The following is a 21,343-nucleotide window of genomic DNA, read 5'->3' as shown; positions in this document are numbered from 1 at the left end:
GTGCTCCCTGAAGGCTTTCCTCAAACTCTCTCTTGGACTTATTCACTGTACATGTATTATCAGGCTGATCTATGTAGGTACTAGTCCATTGTCGAACGTCAGGTACTGCGACGGCTGAGGGACGAGCTTTGCGTAGGAGTGACACCATCTGACGCCAGACAATGGGTCCTAGGTAATGATGCACTCATATGATATTTTTGGCCGATACGATATCCAATATTTTCCTTGACAAAAAAACCCGATACCGTCATTTAAAATTTGAGCGGCCTTTTAAGCATTCTAGTACAGTTAAATACACTGCTCAAAAAAATAAAGGGAACACTTAAACAACACAATGTAACTCCAAGTCAATCACACTTCTGTGAAATCAAACTGTCCACTTAGGAAGCAACACTGATTGACAATAAATTTCACATGCTGTTGTGCAAATGGAATAGACAACAGGTGGAAATTAGACACCACCAATAAAGGAGTGGTTCTGCAGGTGGTGACCACAGACCACTTCTCAGTTCCTATGCTTCCTGGCTGATGTTTTGGTCACTTTTGAATGCTGGCTGTGCTTTCACTCTAGTGGTAGCATGATACGGAATCTACAACCCACACAAGTGGCTCAGGTAGTGCAGCTCATCCAGGATGGACCATCAATGCGAGCTGTGGCAAGAAGGTTTGCTGTGTCTGTCAGCGTAGTTTCCAGAGCATGGAGGCGCTACCAGGAGACAGGCCAGTACATCAGGAGACGTGGAGGAGGCCCTAGGAGGGCAACAACCCAGCAGAGGACCGCTACCTCCTCCTTTGTGCAAGGAGGAGCAGGAGGAGCACAAATGTGTTTCTGACCGTTTGAGCAGACACATGCAGACTCCATGAGGGTGGTATGAGGGCCCGACGTCCACAGGTGGGAGTTGTGCTTACAGCCCAACACCGTGCAGGACATTTGGCATTTGCCAGAGAACACCAAGATTGGCAAATTCGCCACTGGCGCCCTGTGCTCTTCACAGATGAAAGCAGGTTCACACTGAGCACATGTGACAGTCTGGAGACGCCGTGGAGAACGTTCTGCTGCCTGCAACATCCTCCAGCATGACCGGTTTGGCGGTGGGTCAGTCATGGTGTGGGGTGGCATTTACTAATGGATGCAAACAATGTTCTTCCCCAAAAACATAGCAAAATGACAAATCTGTTTCAGTAGCTTATAGCTAGCTAGCTATATAGCTAGGTGTCATCTAAAATAACCGTAACTTATAAGACAGTTCTTGTTTGATTAATGGTCGGACCCATCTATGTGAAGCTAGCCACAATAAGGATTAGCCACAATAGTGGACTATGTGGTTAGCCTTCAAAATACGTTTGTCATTGACGGTGATGCAAATGAATACAAATAGTAGAATTATGCCATAATTGAATAGATCATGCTCAATGAGGTTGGAATGTTATATAAAATCAACAAAAGACAATTTGTTAATTTGACAAAAATCTGTTTAAATCATTCTGAATGTATTATACTTTAGAATTTCATTGGGAGTATACTTATTTCACTGTACATCCTTACTTATGGTTTGTGGATCAGTGACACCCAGAGAACATTAGCATCGTAGCTCTTATCGCGGGACTCAAACAACTGTGAATTGAGACACCATTTATTGTCAACCTATGTGTATTGAAAACTATTGCTGAGGAAAAACAATACTGCGTGGATGTTTGAGTCTGATAACTCTGAGGAGGAGTATTGAGTAGACTGATACCCCATTTCATTGCTCCCCAATCATTAGGTAGAGCTATACAGTGCAATATGAATGTCAATACACCCAATAGGCTGACTGGGGAGGTGATGTCACAGTCCCGCGATAAGAGCACCGCTAATATTTGCGTAAACTCTTAACAGTTGTGTTCTGTGGGTGTCACCGAGTAGACTTTTACCCCATTTCACATTTCAACCTTGTTTAACATTATCTAGTCTAAATATGGCATGATTCCACCAATTGTAACCTTTTGCATTACTTTCGAATAGGTACTTTTATTTTGAAGGCAAACTGCAAATTCCACTATTCTGCCTAATCCTTATTGTGGCTAGCTTCACAACACATAACCTGGTCCGGTCGAGCCTCACTAGCCAGATGATAATTAAGATTATAACGTTAGCTTTGGGCTGGCTAGTGTTAAGGGTTGCGTCAATTGAATCTGGTATCAGGATAAGTATGAAACTGAGTCACCGAATTGTATACTATGTATTTTTTATTAGCTAAGCCATAAGTGGTAAATGCAATTTTCGTATATACGGGCTCTCTGTCACACCTCACAGAGAACTGACTTGTTCCTGACAAAGATATTATAATATACTCTTGACAGAAGTAGTTCCTGCTTCCGAGCCGGCCTGTCAGAGTAGAGACTGGGCGTGGTTTAAACTCACCCAGCCTATCGTTGATTGTTGGCGCACAAGCTGGTCCCAGCCTCCTAGGCGCTTCAGCGGTCAGTCGTTGTAGTTGTGTAGAATATCTAGGCGCTCACACACTCAATACAGTTATCTCACACCTGGCTCCTGTTATCTAACAAAAGACCGTTTGTTCTCGCAACACTACGTTCTGAATGTGCCCCCACCACTCATTGCACAGTTCTTGTCTTCATGTTATTCTGTATTTTTCCATCATGAGAAAGGCCCATGGCCCTGAAACTGTTAACAATGTCTCAAGTCAGCTATGTTGCATAACACATATACCCACACAAGCCAACAGCAAATAATATTCCATCACATATGATATGGTAAGGGCTATAGTGTATAACACAGAACCTCACACTAGCTATTTATTTTCATGAACTGAAGCTCAATTGGTGAACAACAAGTGGCTACCTAGCTAATACTTATTCACAATAATTCATTAATCATTGCTAAGGATAGTAAAAATGACTGCAGTTTCTACTGGTCATTGTTTTCAGGCTGGTTGTATTGGTGCTACCTTGGTACCAAGCTAAAGCTAGCTAGCTACCCCAGAAGTTGCGGTCAAACAAATAATACTTTATTACCATCGCGGTATTGTAAACACATTGTTCGTGGCTGGTGGTTGCTTGTTTGCAGACGTTTTTGTACAGCTTTGACAGTGCTACTGATAGTAGTGGTGGCGCTTGGCTTGCACGTGTAAATTCACAACATTCTACAATAGAACTGCTATTTAACTCGTCAAATATATTTTTGGACACGCAAAGACCCAAATGGCCTTCCGTAGTATGTCGTGAAGCTATTACTGTGTAACTTGGTAGGGCAACATTTGAAAAATAGCACACTTGGTAACGTTAATGTGTACCGGTGCTCGGCCTGTCACGAAAGCCAACATCACCCACGACAGAGAACGGTTGATTATCTTGGAGTTAATGGATTTCGCCTTTTGAGTTGTCTTGCTGAAATTATCTTATTCTTTTAAATGACTGCTCGACTTGTTGATAGGTTAGGAATGCTGTGTTGCAGTGTAGAGCAACATTTTACATGGCGTCGTTTACATACACCTTAGCCAAATACATTAACCCAGTTTTTCACAATTCCTGACATTTATTCCTAGTAAAAATTCCCTGTCTTAGGTCAGTTAGGATCACCGCTTTATTTTAATAATGTGAAATGTCAGAATAATAGTAGAGTGATTTCTTTTAGCTTTTATTTCTTTCATCACATTCCCAGTGGGTCAGAAGTTTACATACACTCAATAAGTATTTGGTAGCATTGCCTTTAAATTGTTTATCTTGGGGCAAATGTTTTGGGTAGCCTTACCCAAGCTTCCCACAATAAGTTGGGTGAATTTTGGCCCATTCCTCCAGACAGAGCTGGTGTAACTGAGTCAGGTTTGCAGGCCTCCTTGCTTGCACATGCTTTTTCAGTTCTGCCCGCAAATTTTCAATAGGATTGAGGTCAGGGCTTTGTGATGGCCACTCCAATACCTCAACTTTGTTGTCCTTAAGCCATTTTGCCGCAACTTTGGAAGTATGCTTGGGGTCATTGTCCATTTGGAAGGTCCATTTGCGACCAAGCTTTAACTTCCTGACTGATGTCTTGAGATGTTGATTCAATTTATCCACGTAATTTTCATTCCTCCTGCAGTCCCTCCTGCAGCAAAGCACCCCCACAACATGATGCTGCCACCCCCATGCTTCATGGTTGATATGGTGTTCTTTGGCTTGCAAGCCTCCCCCTTTTTCCTCCAAACATAATGATGGTCATTATGGCCAAACAGTTCTAATTTTGTTTCTTCAGACCAGAGGACATTTCTCCAAAAATGTATGCTCTTTGTCCCCATGTGCAGTTGCAAACAGTCTGGCTTTTTTATGACGGTTTTGGAGCAGTGGCTTCTTCCTTGCTGAGTGGCCTTTCAGGTTATGTCGATTATAGGACTCATTTTAATGTGGATATAGATACTTTTATACCGGTTTCCTCCAGCATCTTCACAAGGTTTGCTGCTGTTCTGGGATTGATTTGCACTTCACACCAAAGTACGTTCATCTCTAGGAGACAGAACGCATCTTCTTCCTGAGCGGTATGATGGCTGCGTGGTCTCATGGTGTTCATACTTACGTACTATTGTTTAAACAGAGGAACCTGGTACCTTCAGGTGTTTGTAAATTGTGCTGAATAATGAACCAGACTTGTGGAGGTCTACAATATTTTTCCTGAGATCTTGGCTGATTTCTTTTGATTTTCCCATGATGTCAAGCAAAGAGGCACAGAGTCTGAAGGTAGGCCTTGAAATACATCCACAGGTACACCTCCAATTGACTCAAATTATGTCAATTAGCCTATCAGAAGCTTCTAAAGCCATGACATAATTTTCTGGAATTTTCCAAGCTGTTTAAAGGCACAGTCAACTTAGTGTATGTAAACTTCTGACCCACTGGAATTTATGATACAGTGAATTATAAGTGAAATAATCTGTCTGTAAGCAATTGTTGTAAAAATTACTTGTGTCATGCACAAAGTAGATGTCCTAACCAACTTGCCAAAACTATAGTTTGTTAACAAGACATTTGTGGAGTGGTTGAAAAATGAGTTTTAATGACTCCAACCTAAGTGTATGTAAACTTCTGACTTCAACTGTACATTATATAGGTATACACGTCAGCTTTGACATCAGTTTTGCACATCGGCGTTAAGCTAGACATCGGGACGATACCGTTGTTGGCATTTTTAGCTAATATCATCCGATTCTGATATGTTCACCGATATATTGTGCATCCCTTGTACTAAGTTGTAAAGATTCTAGATGTTTTCGGGGCATACCAAATGGTCAATGAGAATGTCTTTGTACTGTAGGGAGTAAATATTCCTCAACACATTTAGAGGGTATAGAATTTGATCATTTGTATTCATTCCAGATATAATTGTTCAGTCAATGTCTGTTGTATCCCTTCCACAGTCCTGTTCTTGTTTTTGTTTTTTTTAGCAATAAAAATGTAAATCATTTGTTTTATTTTTGCTTATTCCAGACACAACGCGGAACAGGCGTGATGTAGAGGTGAGTGGGAGAGACTACCACTTTGTCTCCCGCCAGGCCTTTGACATGGACGCCACTGCGGGGAAGTTCATTGAGTCGGGAGAGTTTGAGAAGAACCTGTACGGAACCAGCACCGACTCTGTCCGCCAACTCATCAACATGGGCAAGATCTGCCTGCTCTGTCTGCACACACAGGTGAGGGGGAGAGTAATTGGTGGGAAGGAAATAATATAGAGAGTTGAGAGGGAGAGGAGGCCAGACAGAGAGGGAAAAGAAGAGGTATTATAAGAGAACATAAATTGTCTATGTTGCTGCCGTGTCTGACTGGGAGTTCTCTCCATCCTCTCTCCAGTCGTTGAAGACTCTGCGTAGCTCAGATCTGAAGCCTTACATTATCTTCATCGCTCCTCCCTCCCAAGAACGGTTGCGAGCCCTCCTGACCAAAGAGAGCAAGAACCCAAAGGTACTGAATCCTTCAAACACCACATCTGTTTTCTCCATCGTTTTGACCCCGAAGGGTCCTGTCTGTCAGTAAGATTGGTTTACTAAGCCTTGGTCAAGCTCATCCACTTGACATCTAGCAATCAATCATTATTTGAATGTATTTTATAAAGCCCTTTTTTACATCAGCAGTTGTCAGTGCTTTGCAGATACCCAGCATAAAACCCCAAAGAGCAAGCAATGTAGAGGCAGAAGCACAGTGGCTAGGAAAAACATCAAGCTAACCTGGGGAAACATGCTGTGTTCCTTCTCTTATCCCCAACCCTTTCTCTACATCAGCCAGAGGAGCTGCGTGACATCATCGAGAAGGCCCGTGAGATGGAACAGAACTTTGGCCACCTGTTTGATGCAGCCATCGTGAACACAGACCAGGACAAGGCCTATCAGGAGCTGCTGAGGCTGATCAACAAACTGGACACAGAGCCACAATGGGTCCCCTCCTCCTGGCTACGCTAAGGGCCGGGGCAGTATAACACACCCACAATGCTAACCTGACTAGAGCCCTGTAAAATCTGCAATGCACAGAAAGTGAACCGAATCACAGAATCAATACATTGAAACATAATTCAACAATATGCTAACATTTTTTTAACTTTTAGGCAATCAACTAAATGTATTGAAAATGTATTTTCCCACGTTTATCATAAGACATGAACAGAATGCATCAGTGATTCTTATTTCCTGTAAGTTTCTGAATAAGCAAAGATAATTCCTCGTCTGTATGTGCAGTGCGTGCGTTTACCACTTTGTGTAGCCATTAGCAATGATGCTAATGAAAAGTCTTCTGGTAGATGGAAAGGCTTTCCCAAAAACCTTCATTTAAATGTTAACTACAAAGTAGCCTATGCTGACCTGGCAGAATTATATTATTTGCATCAATCCAGTGGGTATTTGTTTTGCAAACTCTGTCATCGCATGCGAGCTACAAAAACACTGCTAAACAACACCCTCTTGCTAGCACTGGAATTAAAGGGTAACTACACCACCCGAAAATTAACATAAAAAAAAAGAAATCCTAGACATCAAAAGTTGTCTCCCGATGTGGTTTGAGCATTGTTATGGACTTAAAACATCCAATTTTGTTGTTTTATATTTTAAAAAGTGTGATTTTGAGAGTGAAAACCTGAAAAAACAAGGGGAAATGGAAATCTGGAAAAACTAAAAGAAGAAAACGGTATTGGGGAAAAACTAAATGGAATCCTACAGATTTTTTTTTAAATGTTAAAAATTGTATAGGGCCCTACCTGACACGCACACAACGCTGAAGTTTTGCCTTGACTCAATTCTCCAACCACAGTCTCTGTGTGAGACTGGAGGTAGATCCTCAATCACCACAAGCTGAAGATGAATGAAACAGTTATCACTATTATGCTGAACTGAACTCTTCTATTCACTTCTGAGACTGCCTGGGGAAATTAATTTGATGTATTATTGCTCTGATAATTTGTCCTTTTTCCTTTTTTTTGTTTCTGTATTTCTCTTCACTAAATTAACTATTCACATTCCAGGTAGGAAGTATGTAAAGACGTGGCACTTGTGGCAGAAATATAATTAATGCTTCTATCCTGCTTTTGATAATTATTTATAATTGTAAATATATTGTATTTTAAATAAGTTTTCAAAGATGAGAAGAAGAACCCATAGCTTCTATGTATGACATATTATTATCCAGTCAGTGAATGTCTCTCCTACATTACACAGAGGTTGTTGTACCCATGCTCTGTCCGTGTGTGAGGTCAGGTGTGTCTGTGTTCTCTAATGTCGAACTGACATCACTCAGCCATAGTCTGGAGTGTTGGCAGTAAGGTGCCTCTGATCTCTAACATAGCAGATGGGAATGGGATTAGGCTACTACAAGTATCATCATGGATGGGATTTGTTCACCTAATGAAACTATCTGTGAGGTGATCACACCCAGGTGTCGGATTACATTATCTCAGCATCTGAGCTCTCTTTCCACTGCGGCAGCCCTGGTTTCAAGTACAATTTGAATCATTTCAAATACTTTAGCTGTGCTTGATTGAACAATAGAATAGTCCCACAAGTGCAAACCCTACCCCCATCTGGCACTCCAGGTAGATGAAAGCAAAACCTGAAAGTATTTGAATTATTTCAAATGCTATTTGAACCCAGGTCAGCACTACCCTACAGCACAGCACAATGCTGGAGGTGTATCTAACTGGTGTTTTGACATAACAATAATTAAATCTGAGGTGCTTAAGAGTCAGTGCCTCATTCTAATCTACTTGCCTTATACCCTTTTCAAACTATCGTGCCAATCAACACTACTGTGCTGGCTCTGATATTTTCTTTTCACATTGTCCTCCAGCATGGTCTTAAACTATGGTGGGTCATAACCAGGCCAGTTCAGGTCATAATTGGCTCAGTACTAGAGGATAATAAACTAGCCCTAACACCACCTCTCACTTCTACCCAAGCGCTATAGGGTGTATTTATTACGTTTTGCAACAGAAACCATTTACAGTTTTAAGAACCAAACTGAACCAAATGGTACTAAATGGGGAGGGACCTACCTGAATTTGTCCAATAGACATTTTGTCGTTCCAAAGCGTTTTCCGTTTGTAATAAATGGTTTCTGTTGCTAAGTGCTTTGCAACAGACTAAAAATGTTACAACAGAATCTGCATAAATAATATACCCCTGGTCATAACTAAATACAAAAAACTGTCCTGTCCAGAATCCCAGGATTTAAAGCAACATTTCTGATAATGAAGAAAGATTATTAGAGGTGTTTAGAAGTTTGGACATTAAACCCTCCTGGGGTAGTTTTAGTTCTCAGTATTCATCATGTATAGTTCCTGTGCTACTCTGTAGGAGTGTAACCATAGTGAATGTAACCAGTACTATTCTATTCACAGAAAACACTAAAGAGTATCTGAGCACCGCTGTCTGTGGGATTATATTAAATGCATTTTCTAATTCACTCAGATTCATTATGAACGATCCATCTATGCTGTATTTTTAATCTGATGGTTTTCACCACAGGTGATATTTAAATGTGTGACATACATCTGTGTTTTGTTTTCAGAGCTGTTATTGAAATGAGTCTGTGAAATGAACTTGAACGAACCGATAAGCCTAAATGCGGGGAAAAATAGCCTACAATTACATTAAAAATTGTTTGTTTTGTTGCATGTGGTGATGGTATGTTCATAGGTTGGAGCTCACTCGTGTGTGTGTGTGTGTGTGTGTGTGTGTGTGTGTGTGGAGGCAGAACTCACTGAAATGCAGGCAAGTATTATCTCTAGCAGACACAATGGGGAAACAGTCTTGACAACGATCTGTTTCACATATTATAACACCATTTTAATTTGGGTTATTATTGATGATATTGTGGTGTCTAGATATTTGACATTGATATACATGTAATGTTAAAAATATATGTATTATGTACCGAGTAATGCACTTGTAGAATGATCACTCTGACACCCTTCCATCCCTTCATATTGCTTCTGGAACCAGAACTGAGGTTCTGCTGGTACTGTCTCCATGACCCCCTCAATTCAAGCCTGATCCCAGATCTGTTTTGTGTTCTACCCAACTCCTCTGACTATTTCTGTCATGTATGCCATAGTCAGAGGAGTTTGTAACAATTGGCTTTATTTATTGTCTCGGAGTTGGAGAACAGATCTAGGACCTTGTTATCCCTGTCCATATAATATTATTCATTATAATATATCTTCAGTCTGTGCAGTACACACCTTGTGTAGATGTTGAGCTGTTTATTGGAAGTAGAGTTGTTGAATGTAAGGTTACTATACTATAAAAAAAGTTTTTATTCCTGTAAATCTGTTTTTGTAGGAATTATTCATGTAAATTAAAGACCAGATTGATAGAAGTAGTGTTTGGTTCCTTCATTTCTTCAGCACTGTTCTCTATTGCTCCTCTAATGTTCTTCGAGGATGGAAGGAGGGAGGCAGATGACATCAGACCAAAGATTTGAATACCCTACTCCTTGAAGTTTGCCCTTTAGTGTGTGTACTTTACTGTATTTATACTTGGGATATCACTTTGCAACAGTAAAAGTTCACAAATCACTGGAGGACGTCTAACATTTTGTATTTAACCTTTATTTAACTAGGCATGTCAATTAAGAACACATTCTTATTCACAATGACTGCCTACCCCGGCCAAAGCTGGGCCAATTGTGCGCCGCCCGCCCTATGGGACTCCCGATCACAGCCCGTTGTGATACAGCCTGAGTGTCTAGTGACGCCTCTAGCACTGAGATGCAGTGGCTTAGACTGATGCGCCACTCGGGAGCCACTTTCTGAATCATGTTCATGCCATTTTTATTGTGTAATACTGTATGTAAGTGGTCAACTCAATGTGAAAGGGTAATCGATCTACCAGTATGTCCAGTATTTATTAACTTGCTTCAAAACACTCAGAGCGACACCTTGTGGGGAAAAAGAACTACAAATTTAAGTGGAAACATTATCAGAAAAAAAATGTTTCTGAAGGTCTCCAGTTCCGCTTCCGGGTCAGATCGCATGTTCACGCATGCTGATGAAATAGTTGAATTCGATCTTTGAAATTGTTACTTTTTGAAATTACTACAATTTTAATGTAACAACTTAAGGATATAGTTAAATATCAAGATTTGGATAGATCTGTAGCTATAAGGTGAGTACTTAACGTCTGAGTGTTATGTTCGGAATGAATGAATAACTGCTGATGAACGCATGAGACTCAGCAAAGCGGCGTTAGCTAGCATATTCATCTGGCTATCCTATCCAGCTGATCCTCTTCTATACATTATCAGTAGCTTGCTGATGGGGCTAACTAACAAATAATACAAAAAAATGAAGCTGAACTAGAAGCTTACTAACGTTAGCTAAAAAAACTTGTAGCTGAACTAGAAGCTAGCTAACTAACGTTAACTTGCTTGCTACTGTAGCTAGCAGCCTTTGTTACTATAAAGTTGCTAGCTACAGCAGCAAGCAAGTTGTCATATGCTCATCCTTTAGTTAGCTAGCTTCTAGGCCAGCTACAAGTTCTATGATAATTTGCTATATAACGTTAACGGTCTGCCTCTTTCAAGCATTACCGCCTGTGCCATAAAGGTCCAGACCTCAGAGATGGCATAATGACATAGGGTAGTGGCTACAGGCTGAATGAGAATACAATAACTAGCTACTATCCTCTGCAATATACTTTATGGTATCCTCTCGTCCACACAGAGTGAAGAATGCCGTCATTCAGCTGTAGATTCTACCAGCACAGGTTTCCAGAGGTGGAAGACGTGGTGATGGTCAACGTGCGCTCCATCGCAGAGATGGGCGCCTACGTTAGCCTGTTAGAGTACAACAACATCGAAGGCATGATCCTGCTGAGCGAGTTGTCTCGCAGACGTATCCGCTCCATCAACAAACTCATCAGGATTGGACGCAACGAGTGTGTGGTCGTCATCCGAGTGGACAAGGAGAAAGGTGAGAGGAATAGTCCTGTATGTGGATGTGATTGCTTGTCTTGTAGCCTGGTCCCAAGGCTTGATGGTTCATTTCCCTACTCTCTCTAGGTTATATTGATCTGTCCAAGAGAAGAGTTTCACCCGAGGAGGCAATCAAGTGTGAAGACAAATTCACCAAATCCAAAACGGTATGTTCATAGTGTAATACCTCTACCAGCTAGTACAATGTCATCTTTTGCTTTTGGCTGAAAATGCAGACGGGCTGGTTAAGAAGGGCATATATGTATATATATGTATTCAAATATTTTTGCCGGTAAACCTAGACCTGTGTGTCTTCTGTCATGAGCGACTTTGGGTCTTTGAAAAACGCAATATAAATATGTAATATTACTATGACAGGTGTACAGCATATTGAGGCATGTGGCTGAGGTTCTGGAGTACACTAAGGAGGAGCAGCTGGAGAGCCTGTTCACGCGCACTGCCTGGGTGTTTGATGAGAAGTACAAGAGGCCTGGATACGGAGCCTATGATGTCTTCAAACAGGCTGTGGCGTGAGTACTGACATCCTGGTCGGGGTTGGTGGAGGGGATTCTCTTGTTGAGATCCACAAAATTATTTCCTAGTTCCAATGTGTTGAAAACGGTGAAGTTCTGTAACTAGAAATGGAAGAAAATGGTTCTAGAGCAGATCCACACCAATATACATATTATTTGGCTATTGCACTGGATGTCCCAGGATTGAATGTGTTAATATGTCTGTTTTGGCCCACAGGGACCCAGCCATTTTAGATTGTCTGGACCTGACAGAGGAGGAGAAGGCTGTGCTCATTGACAACATCAACAGAAGACTCACACCACAGGCTGTCAAAATCAGAGCAGGTATGCACATGCTGTACAGTACACCTAAAGCTTACCTGTCTACTTGCACATCATTTACATAGCAGTAGCTTGATGAGTTTTGATATAGTATGATAGAATAATATTTTATTCTAGCATATTGTTAACACGTCTCTCCCTCAGACATTGAGGTGGCCTGCTATGGCTACGAAGGCATTGATGCTGTCAAAGAAGCATTGAGGGCGGGGCTAGGCTGCTCCACAGAGGCCATGCCCATCAAGGTCAATAACAACAACAAACACCCCTCAACAGTCTGTTTTTCTGAACCCAGATTAGACATAGTATAGTCCTAGACTAAAAAAGCATTCACTAAAAGTGACTTCTAGTCCAAGACTGGGCTTAATCTGTGTCCGGGAAGACGTCTGTGTATCACAACAACATAGTCCAACACATGATTTATCCCTTATAAACCTGTGTCTTCTGCTCTCTGACAGATTAATCTGATAGCGCCGCCGCGCTATGTCATGACTACCACCACGCTGGAGCGCACGGAGGGTCTCTCTGTCCTCAACCAGGCCATGGCTGCCATCAAAGAGAAGATCGAGGAGAAGAGAGGGGTCTTCAACATCCAGATGGACGTCAGTGCAATAGGCTGCAACTCTATTGTCCAATTTGCATATTTTTTGCTGTCTTTTGATGCTACAGGAAGAGAGGGGAAATGGGAAAGACCAAGCTTGGTTGGGGGGTGGTGGTGAGGTGGGGTGGTGGAGGTTTCATGTAAACTTTCTTGAAACCCCTGCCATACAGTTGTGGCCAAATATACTGTCACTCTTGTACTTTTTATAAATAATAATCTATTTCTTCTGAAATAATTTGAAATTGAAAAAAATTGGTTGTCGCCACATCTTATTGGCTTTTCAACATTGCAGAACCAATTTAATTGTAAACTTAAGTTTACAATTTGAAATTGAGAAAATAAAAACAAATGGCATGGGCAAAATTGTCACCCTGGAGATAGTACTTGTTTTCAATTTCAACTTGTTTGAAAATAAATAGCGAACTATTTAAGAAAACTACAAGTGACGATATATTTGGCCACAACTGTATGTAATAAATACATTGGAAATCTTACTTCCCAGAGATACCACATTAAAACGGCAAGAAGGTTCAGGACAGCGCATTTAATGTCAATTTGTTTGTCTTCCTCTGTGTTGTCTTCCCCTCCAGGCGAAGGTTGTGACAGACACCGATGAGACAGAGCTGGCACGCCAGCTGGAGCGACTGGAGAGAGAGAACGCTGAGGTGGACGGTGATGATGAGGATGGAGAGATGGAGGCCAAGGCAGAGGACTAAACTAGAGGAAAAACAGACGGCTTGGATACAACGACAAGACCAATTATACACAGTCCAGGGCCAGTATTAGTAAAGCATCTCTGAGTAGGAGTGCTGATCTAGGATCAGGTCCTCCATGTCAATGTTATTCATTATGATCTTAAAAGGCTAAACTGATCCTAGATCACCAATCCTACTTTGAGATGTTTCATGATTACAGGCCCCAACAAACTTTAATTTCAAATCAAATCGTGCATTCTAGAACGTCTCTCCAACTGAACACGAGCCTCTGTTGGTCAGTACCAGGGACCCTCAGGAAGACTGAACCAGAGAGACGGCTACAGGTGCTAACTATCATACTGCCAAACACAGAGCTGGGAAATGCCCCTGTCATTCTCCCAATGGACAAAATAAACACATTCATATTATCACTGAACCCTAGCTGTTTGAATTGCGTCCCAAAGGTGAACAGTGTGGTTGGTTGGGTTAGGTTTAGCCTGCTTGTTCAATCTGTTTGTGCTGTAGCCAACTCCTCTGTGTGGAAGTGAGGATACAATAGAGAATAGGACCAGGTTTGGTGGGGTGGTCATCTCGTGTAGACTGACTATGTAAACATAAACATCTGTCCAAATGACTCCATATTTTTGCTCTGGGTTAACTGAGATTAGTGGGGTGGTGACTTGGTCCCATACTTAATTATCTGTAGCCAACTCTTTGTTACACATACAGGATGAGACCAAGGTAGAGTGAGTAGAGGTTCACTTGAAGATAGATTCTGGGAATATCATTTGTTATTAGATATGCATATCAAGCAAATAAGGACATTTTTTTTAGGATTGAGGCGTTTTGAAAGTGGCCTTGTCTTTCTCCCCCAACTCCATGAAAGGACAATGGTTTTCTGGTCTTTTTCCACCTCACTCTTTTTCAAGTGAAATGTTGGAAAGAAAAGGAGAAGTATACTGCTCATCCTGGACTTGCATGGATCTTATAAGGATGCATTTGTAAGGCTATTTTAAGAGTTTATTCTGGGTTCATTTATATGTTTACAGGGCTACATTCTTCACAACATTAAACAAATTATTATTTTTGTTGAATATTTTCAAATTAATTTGTATTGTCTGGTTAGAAGTGATTGAAAGTGACATCCACCTAAATGTGAGATGCATTTGTAGTTTGACTGCACTACAAATCCAATTTCTTGTTAGCAATTGGTGGTAGTTGCCGTGTTCACGTCGTATCGGGAACTTGCTTACTCGTAGAAAGATGATACTTGAGTTTCCTGCATGGAAAGTATCAGAATCAACCAATAGGAAGCTCTATGCAAATAACCTAAGTTAATTTTATCTCAAAGGTCCCAAATTCCTGATAATGCCGCATTCACGTCATGTCTGTCCATGTGAGGATACAGCAATAAGCAGACTGTCTGCCTTCCTGCCTTTGGGACAACAACTCCCATTGTTAGTGCATAGACAAGACCATCTCGTCATTATAGTATCTCTGGTTAGGCTAAGCTAGCCACGCATCTGTAGCAAAACTGCTATTGAAGGTTTTAAATGTTTAATTGACAAACTAAAGCCAAATTAATTAACAGTAGCAACATTGCTAGCTAGTAAACACCCTCTTGGAGGCGGTAAACTATGGAGCTTCGTGGACCTTCAATCAATTGTATATTTCTCTCCCCTTCCTATACGCCTAGATCTTCGTGGACGCGCCTCTGGTGGCGCCCAACCCAATACCTCATCAACATGTCGGGCATCCTGGGAGCAGTGGGGGAAGCTAAAGGTATCAAACATGGAAACCACTTTTCTCGCCTTTCCATTGATTCCATTCCAGCCATTACAATGAGTCCATCCTATTGCGCCTCCCACCAACCTCTGCCTGGGAGGCATTCCCAACCAAATACCTCAACATGGCAGCCATCATGCTGGGAGGTCTGCTGACGTTCCCAACCCAATGGTTGTGTTCCCCTGCTCAGACGTTGCATGCATCAACCAATGGTTGCGTGCCACGTCATCAAGCCTTTATTTACTATTTTACACCTAGGGTTAACCCACTATATAAGAGATTATTCCAAATTGAACTATTCCAGGCATTTGTATATATAAATTCCACTTGTACTTAATCGAAAGCCTTTTCGAAGTCAGCTATGAATACCAGAACAGGTTTCCCTGATTTTTCACTGTTCTATTGTTTCCAGTACTTGTCTTATATTATCTCCAATGTATCGTCCATGAAAAACACTTGTCTGATTAGGATGAATGATATATGACAATAGCTTTTTAATTCTATGCGCAATGCATTTTGCTAGAATTTTTGCATTACAACACTGAAGTGGGGTCTCCCCAAAAAAATGATGGACTCTTTATATTTACCACTTGGGTCCTGTTTCTTGTTGAGTATCTGATAATCTATGATTTATGTAGGAGTGGTTAAAACATGCTAAATATGGTCCTCTGAGTACATCAAAAATGTTTAATACAGGGCGTTCTGAAAGTATTCGGACCTCTTGACTTTTGTTACATTACCACCTTATTCTAAAATGGATTACATTATTTTCAATCCAAATCATGTCCAATCAATAGAATGTACCACAGGTGGACTCCAAGATTTAGAAACATCTTAAGGATGATAAATTGTAACAGGATGCACCTGAACTCAATATCGAGTCTCACAGCAAAGGGTCTGGATACTTATGTAAATGTGTGTTGTTTTTTAATACATTTTTACACATTTCTAAAAACATGTTTTTGCTAGGTCATTATGGGTTATTGTGTGTAGATTGAGGGACAAAAACAATTTAATCAATTTTAGTACAAGGCTGTAACGTAACAAAATGTGCAAAAAGTCCAGGTATCTGAATACTTTCCGAATGCACTGTATACCTCAATTTCGGCTTTACATGAGTCTTTCGGTACAGATGTTAATTTTACATTATTCATAGGAAAAAAATCCTTACAATTACCTTCGGTTAGTGGAGATGGAGGACACTGAAACGAAAACATATGCTTAAAGTACTTTACTTCCTCTTTCAAAATATTGTTTGGTGAATCATGGGGTGACTGACATTTTGGTAGCATTTCTATGTTGAAGATTTAAAAAAATATATTTTTATAATATTTTACACTTTATCTATCTTGTTCTTTTTGTTTTTTCTCTAACTTATTCTGTGCCTCTATGGTACAGTTTTTATTGCTAACTATCTGTACTGTTAGTCTCTATTTCTTTTGTTAATATGAACTCTCTTGACCTAAATTGCTTTTGTTTTATAGATGAGTACTGATTGCACAGCCTCTAAATGCACATTTAAGTGTCCCATACAATTAGGGGATCTGCTGGACCTATTTGATGTCGGAAACTTCAATTATAATTTATCCTGTCCTGGTTAAAAACAAGTTGTCATCCAATATCCTCGCCCATGTGAAAATTCTGTAAGAGTAATGTATATGCCAATTATTTGAGGGTCCGACCACATTCTGTCCTCTATCAACACTTTTTAACTTTTGGTGCCATCGAGAATGACATAAATTAGCCAAGGGGACTAGCTTGCGTGAGCCTCCACCATGTATATCTCACCAGGTCAGGGTATTTAAGGCTCCATATTTCCACTAGTTCCAACATATCCACGATAATCAGGATTTCCTTAAGAGCATGAGGGTGATGGGTTGTAGTGGGACGTCCTTAAGAGCATGAGGGTGATAGGTTGTAGTGGGACGTCCTTAAGAGCATGAGGGTGATAGGTTGTAGTGGGATTTCCTTAAGAGCATGAGGGTGATAGGTTGTAGTGTGATTTCCTTAAGAGCATGAGGGTGATAGGTTGTAGTGTGATTTCCTTAGGAGTTTGAGGGTGATAGGTTGTAGTGTGATTTCCTTAAGAGCATGAGGGTGATAGGTTGTAGTAGGATTTCCTTAAGAGACATGAGGGTGATAGGTTGTAGTGTGATTTCCTTAAGAGCATGAGGGTGATAGGTTGTAGTGGGATTTCCTTAAGAGACATGAGGGTGATAGGTTGTAGTGTGATTTCCTTAAGAGCATGAGGGTGATAGGTTGTAGTGTGATTTCCTTAAGAGCATGAGGGTGATAGGTTGTAGTGTGATTTCCTTAAGAGCATGAGGGTGATAGGTTGTAGTGTGATTTCCTTAAGAGCATGAGGGTGATAGGTTGTAGTGTGATTTCCTTAAGAGCATGAGGGTGATAGGTTGTATTAGGATTTCCTTAAGAGACATGAGGGTGATAGGTTGTAGGGTGATTTCCTTAAGAGCATGAGGGTGATAGGTTGTAGTGGGATTTCCTTAAGAGACATGAGGGTGATAGGTTGTAGTGAATTTCCTTAAGAGCATGAGGGTGATAGGTTGTAGTGTGATATCCTTAAGAGCATGAGGGTGATAGGTTGTAGTGTGATTTCCTTAAGAGCATGAGGGTGATAGGTTGTAGTGTGATTTTCTTAAGAGCATGAGGGTGATTTCCTTAAGAGACATGAGGGTGATGGGTTGTAGTGTGATTTCCTTCAGAGACATGGGGGTGATAGGTTGTAGTGGGATTTCCTTAAGAGCATGAGGGTGATAGGTTGTAGTGGGATTTTCTTTACGATCCATTGACTTTAAAGAAAATATAACCATATAATCTCCCACCATAATAATAGAGTATTGTATTGCTTGTAGGTTTGATAAATTATCATATATATTTTTAAAGTGTGGATCATCGTTATCTGGACAGCATAGATTAATGAGCCAAATCTGTTTATGGTCCAATAACATATTTAAAATAATCCATCTACCTTGATGATCTGTTTGGACAATTTGCACATTCAAATCAAAATTATTGTTAATTAATATCGTCACACCTTTTTAAATTTCTTTGCCCATGAGAGAAATATATCCCCCAAACATTTTTCATATGTTTCCCACATACGCTGAAGACTTGTCAGCTGCTTTTCCTTCACTCTGTGGTCCAACTCATCCCAAACCATCTCAATTGAGTTGAGGTCAGGTGATTGTGGAGGGCAGGTAATTGTCCTGTTGAAAAACAAATGATAGTCTCACTAAGCGCAAACCAGATGGGATGGCGTATCACTGCAGAATGCTGTGGTAACCATGGTGGTTAAGTGTGCCTTGAACTCTAAATAAATCACAGACAGTGTCTCCACGGTGGGAACCACACATGCAGAGATCATCCGTTCACCTACTCTGTGTCTCACAAAGACACTGCGGTTGGAACCAAAAATCTAAAATGTGGACTCATCAGACCAGAGGACAGATTTCCACCAGTCTAATGTCCGTTGCTCGTGTTTCATGGCCCAAGCAAGTCTCTTTTTTATTAGTGTCCTTTTCGTAGTTGTTTCTTTGCAGCAATTCGACCACGAAGGTCTGACACACGCAGCTTTGATGCACCTGTCCTGACCTCGCCTTCTGTATGATAGCAGGGTGAACAGTCCATGGCTCTGGTGGCTGGGGTTCTTGATGATCTTCTTGGCCTTCCTGTGACATCGGGTTCTGTAGATGTCCCGAAGAACAATCAGTGTACATGACGGGAAGGAGACAGGTTAAAGAAGGATTTCTATTGAGACATGTATTATGTACAGTGCCTTGTGAAAGTATTCGGCCCCCTTGAACTTTGCGACCTTTTGCCACATTTCAGGCTTCAAACATAAAGATATAAAACTGTTTTTTTGTGAAGAATCAACAACAAGTGGGACACAATCATGAAGTGGAACGACATTTATTGGATATTTCAAACTTTTTTAACAAATCAAAAACTGAAACATTGGGCGTGCAAAATTATTCAGCCCCCTTAAGTTAATACTTTGTAGCGCCACCTTTTGCTGCGATTACAGCTGTAAGTCGCTTGGGGTATGTCTCTATCAGTTTTGCACATCGAGAGACTGACATTTTTTCCCATTCCTCCTTGCAAAACAGCTCGAGCTCAGTGAGGTTGGATGGAGAGCATTTGTGAACAGCAGTTTTCAGTTCTTTCCACAGATTCTCGATTGGATTCAGGTCTGGACTTTGACTTGGCCATTCTAACACCTGGATATGTTTATTTTTGAACCATTCCATTGTAGATTTTGCTTTATGTTTTGGATCATTGTCTTGTTGGAAGACAAATCTCCGTCCCAGTCTCAGGTCTTTTGCAGACTCCATCAGGTTTTCTTCCAGAATGGTCCTGTATTTGGCTCCATCCATCTTCCCATCAATTTTAACCATCTTCCCTGTCCCTGCTGAAGAAAAGCAGGCCCAAACCATGATGCTGCCACCACCATGTTTGACAATGGGGATGGTGTGTTCAGCTGTGTTGCTTTTACGCCAAACATAACGTTTTGCATTGTTGCCAAAACGTTCAATTTTGGTTTCATCTGACCAGAGCACCTTCTTCCACATGTTTGGTGTATCTCCCAGGTGGCTTGTGGCAAACTTTAAACAACACTTTTTATGGATATCTTTAAGAAATGGCTTTCTTCTTGCCACTCTTCCATAAAGGCCAGATTTGTGCAATATACGACTGATTGTTGTCCTATGGACAGAGTCTCCCACCTCAGCTGTAGATCTCTGCAGTTCATCCAGAGTGATCATGGGCCTCTTGGCTGCATCTCTGATCAGTCTTCTCCTTGTATGAGCTGAAAGTTTAGCGGCCAGGCGGCCAGGTCTTGGTAGATTTGCAGTGGTCTGATACTCCTTCCATTTCAATATTATCGCTTGCACAGTGCTCCTTGGGATGTTTAAAGCTTGGGAAATCTTTTTGTATCCAAATCCAGCTTTAAGCTTCTTCACAACAGTATCTCGGACCTGCCTGGTGTGTTCCTTGTTCTTCATGATGCTCTCTGCGCTTTTAACGGACCTCTGAGACTATCACAGTGCAGGTGCATTTATACGGAGACTTGATTACACACAGGTGGATTGTATTTATCATCATTAGTCATTTAGGTCAACATTGGATCATTCAGAGATCCTCACTGAACTTCTGGAGAGAGTTTGCTGCACTGAAAGTAAAGGGGCTGAATAATTTTGCACGCCCAATTTTTCAGTTTTTGATTTGTTAAAAAAGTTTGAAATATCCAATAAATGTCGTTCCACTTCATGATTGTGTCCCACTTGTTGTTGATTCTTCACAAAAAAATACAGTTGTATATCTTTATGTTTGAAGCCTGAAATGTGGGAAAAGGTCGCAAAGTTCAAGGGGGCCGAATACTTTCGCAAGGCACTGTATGTGTGCCATTCAGAGGGTGAATGGGCAAGACAAAATATTTAAGTTCCTATGAACGGGGTAGGTGCCAGGCGCACCGGTTTCTGTCAGGAACTGCAATGCTGGTGGGTTTTTCACACTCAACAGTTTATTGTGTGTATCAAGAATGCTCCACCACCCAAAGGACATCCATCCAACTTGACACAACTGTGTGAAGCATTGGAGTCAACATGGGCCAGCTTCCCTGTGGAACGCTTTCAACACCTTGTAGAGTCCATGCCCAGACGAATTTAGGCTGTTCTGAGGGCAAAAAGAGGTGCAACTCAATATTAGGAAGGTGTTCCTAATATTTTGTACACTGTGTATAAGGAGGCATCCCAAATGCCACCCTATTCCATATATTGTGCACTATTACTACAGGGCAATAGTGTCATTTGGGACTGAGACGGGGCAATCCTGTAATGTTGTTATGGGGTTGAGATGGGGAAGCACCTCCGTGGTAATGTATTCACCCTTGTGGATTCTGATGGGTATTCCAGATTTTGTAGCTTCGGGAACAGGAACTTTGCTATCAGTTCTTATTTCACTGAACTGATGAT

At 41.1% G+C, this 21,343-nt stretch overlaps 2 protein-coding genes across 2 annotated transcripts in view; both read left to right on the top strand.

Annotated features, from left to right (window-relative positions):
• The window catches only part of LOC139383334 (protein associated with LIN7 1, MAGUK p55 family member a), a 48,173-nt gene extending 38,345 nt beyond the window's left edge, over nt 1–9,828 (top strand). Inside the window, exons 10-12 of the mRNA XM_071127836.1 lie at nt 5,458–5,660; nt 5,818–5,928; nt 6,246–9,828. Of these exons, the coding sequence (XP_070983937.1) occupies nt 5,458–5,660; nt 5,818–5,928; nt 6,246–6,422 (491 nt within the window). The 3' untranslated portion in view covers nt 6,423–9,828. The remainder of the gene's footprint in view (nt 1–5,457; nt 5,661–5,817; nt 5,929–6,245) is intronic.
• A 625-nt stretch (nt 9,829–10,453) lies between these two features.
• Nucleotides 10,454–14,662, top strand: LOC139384017 (eukaryotic translation initiation factor 2, subunit 1 alpha a). Its single transcript, XM_071128647.1, has 8 exons — nt 10,454–10,613; nt 11,171–11,419; nt 11,509–11,588; nt 11,800–11,951; nt 12,172–12,278; nt 12,420–12,517; nt 12,731–12,874; nt 13,464–14,662. Exons 2-8 carry the CDS (start codon nt 11,179–11,181, stop codon nt 13,587–13,589), a joined length of 948 nt encoding a protein of 315 aa, XP_070984748.1. The 5' UTR covers nt 10,454–10,613; nt 11,171–11,178; the 3' UTR covers nt 13,590–14,662.
• Nucleotides 14,663–21,343: the final 6,681 nt, after the last annotated feature.

This window comes from Oncorhynchus clarkii, chromosome 25, assembly GCF_045791955.1.
Source record: "Oncorhynchus clarkii lewisi isolate Uvic-CL-2024 chromosome 25, UVic_Ocla_1.0, whole genome shotgun sequence".
Classification (NCBI taxonomy): Eukaryota; Metazoa; Chordata; class Actinopteri; order Salmoniformes; family Salmonidae; genus Oncorhynchus; species Oncorhynchus clarkii.
Note: the sequence above shows the minus strand (reverse complement) of the source record. Positions and strands in the feature narration are given on the sequence as shown.

Coding starts and splice junctions, on each gene's coding strand:
- LOC139384017 (XM_071128647.1), top strand. CDS start 11,179: ATGCCGTCATTCAGCTGTAGATTCTACCAGCACAGGTTTCCAGAGGTG. Junction 11,589..11,799: donor AATTCACCAAATCCAAAACG/GTATGTTCATAG, acceptor TTACTATGACAG/GTGTACAGCATATTGAGGCA. Junction 12,279..12,419: donor GGCTGTCAAAATCAGAGCAG/GTATGCACATGC, acceptor TCTCTCCCTCAG/ACATTGAGGTGGCCTGCTAT.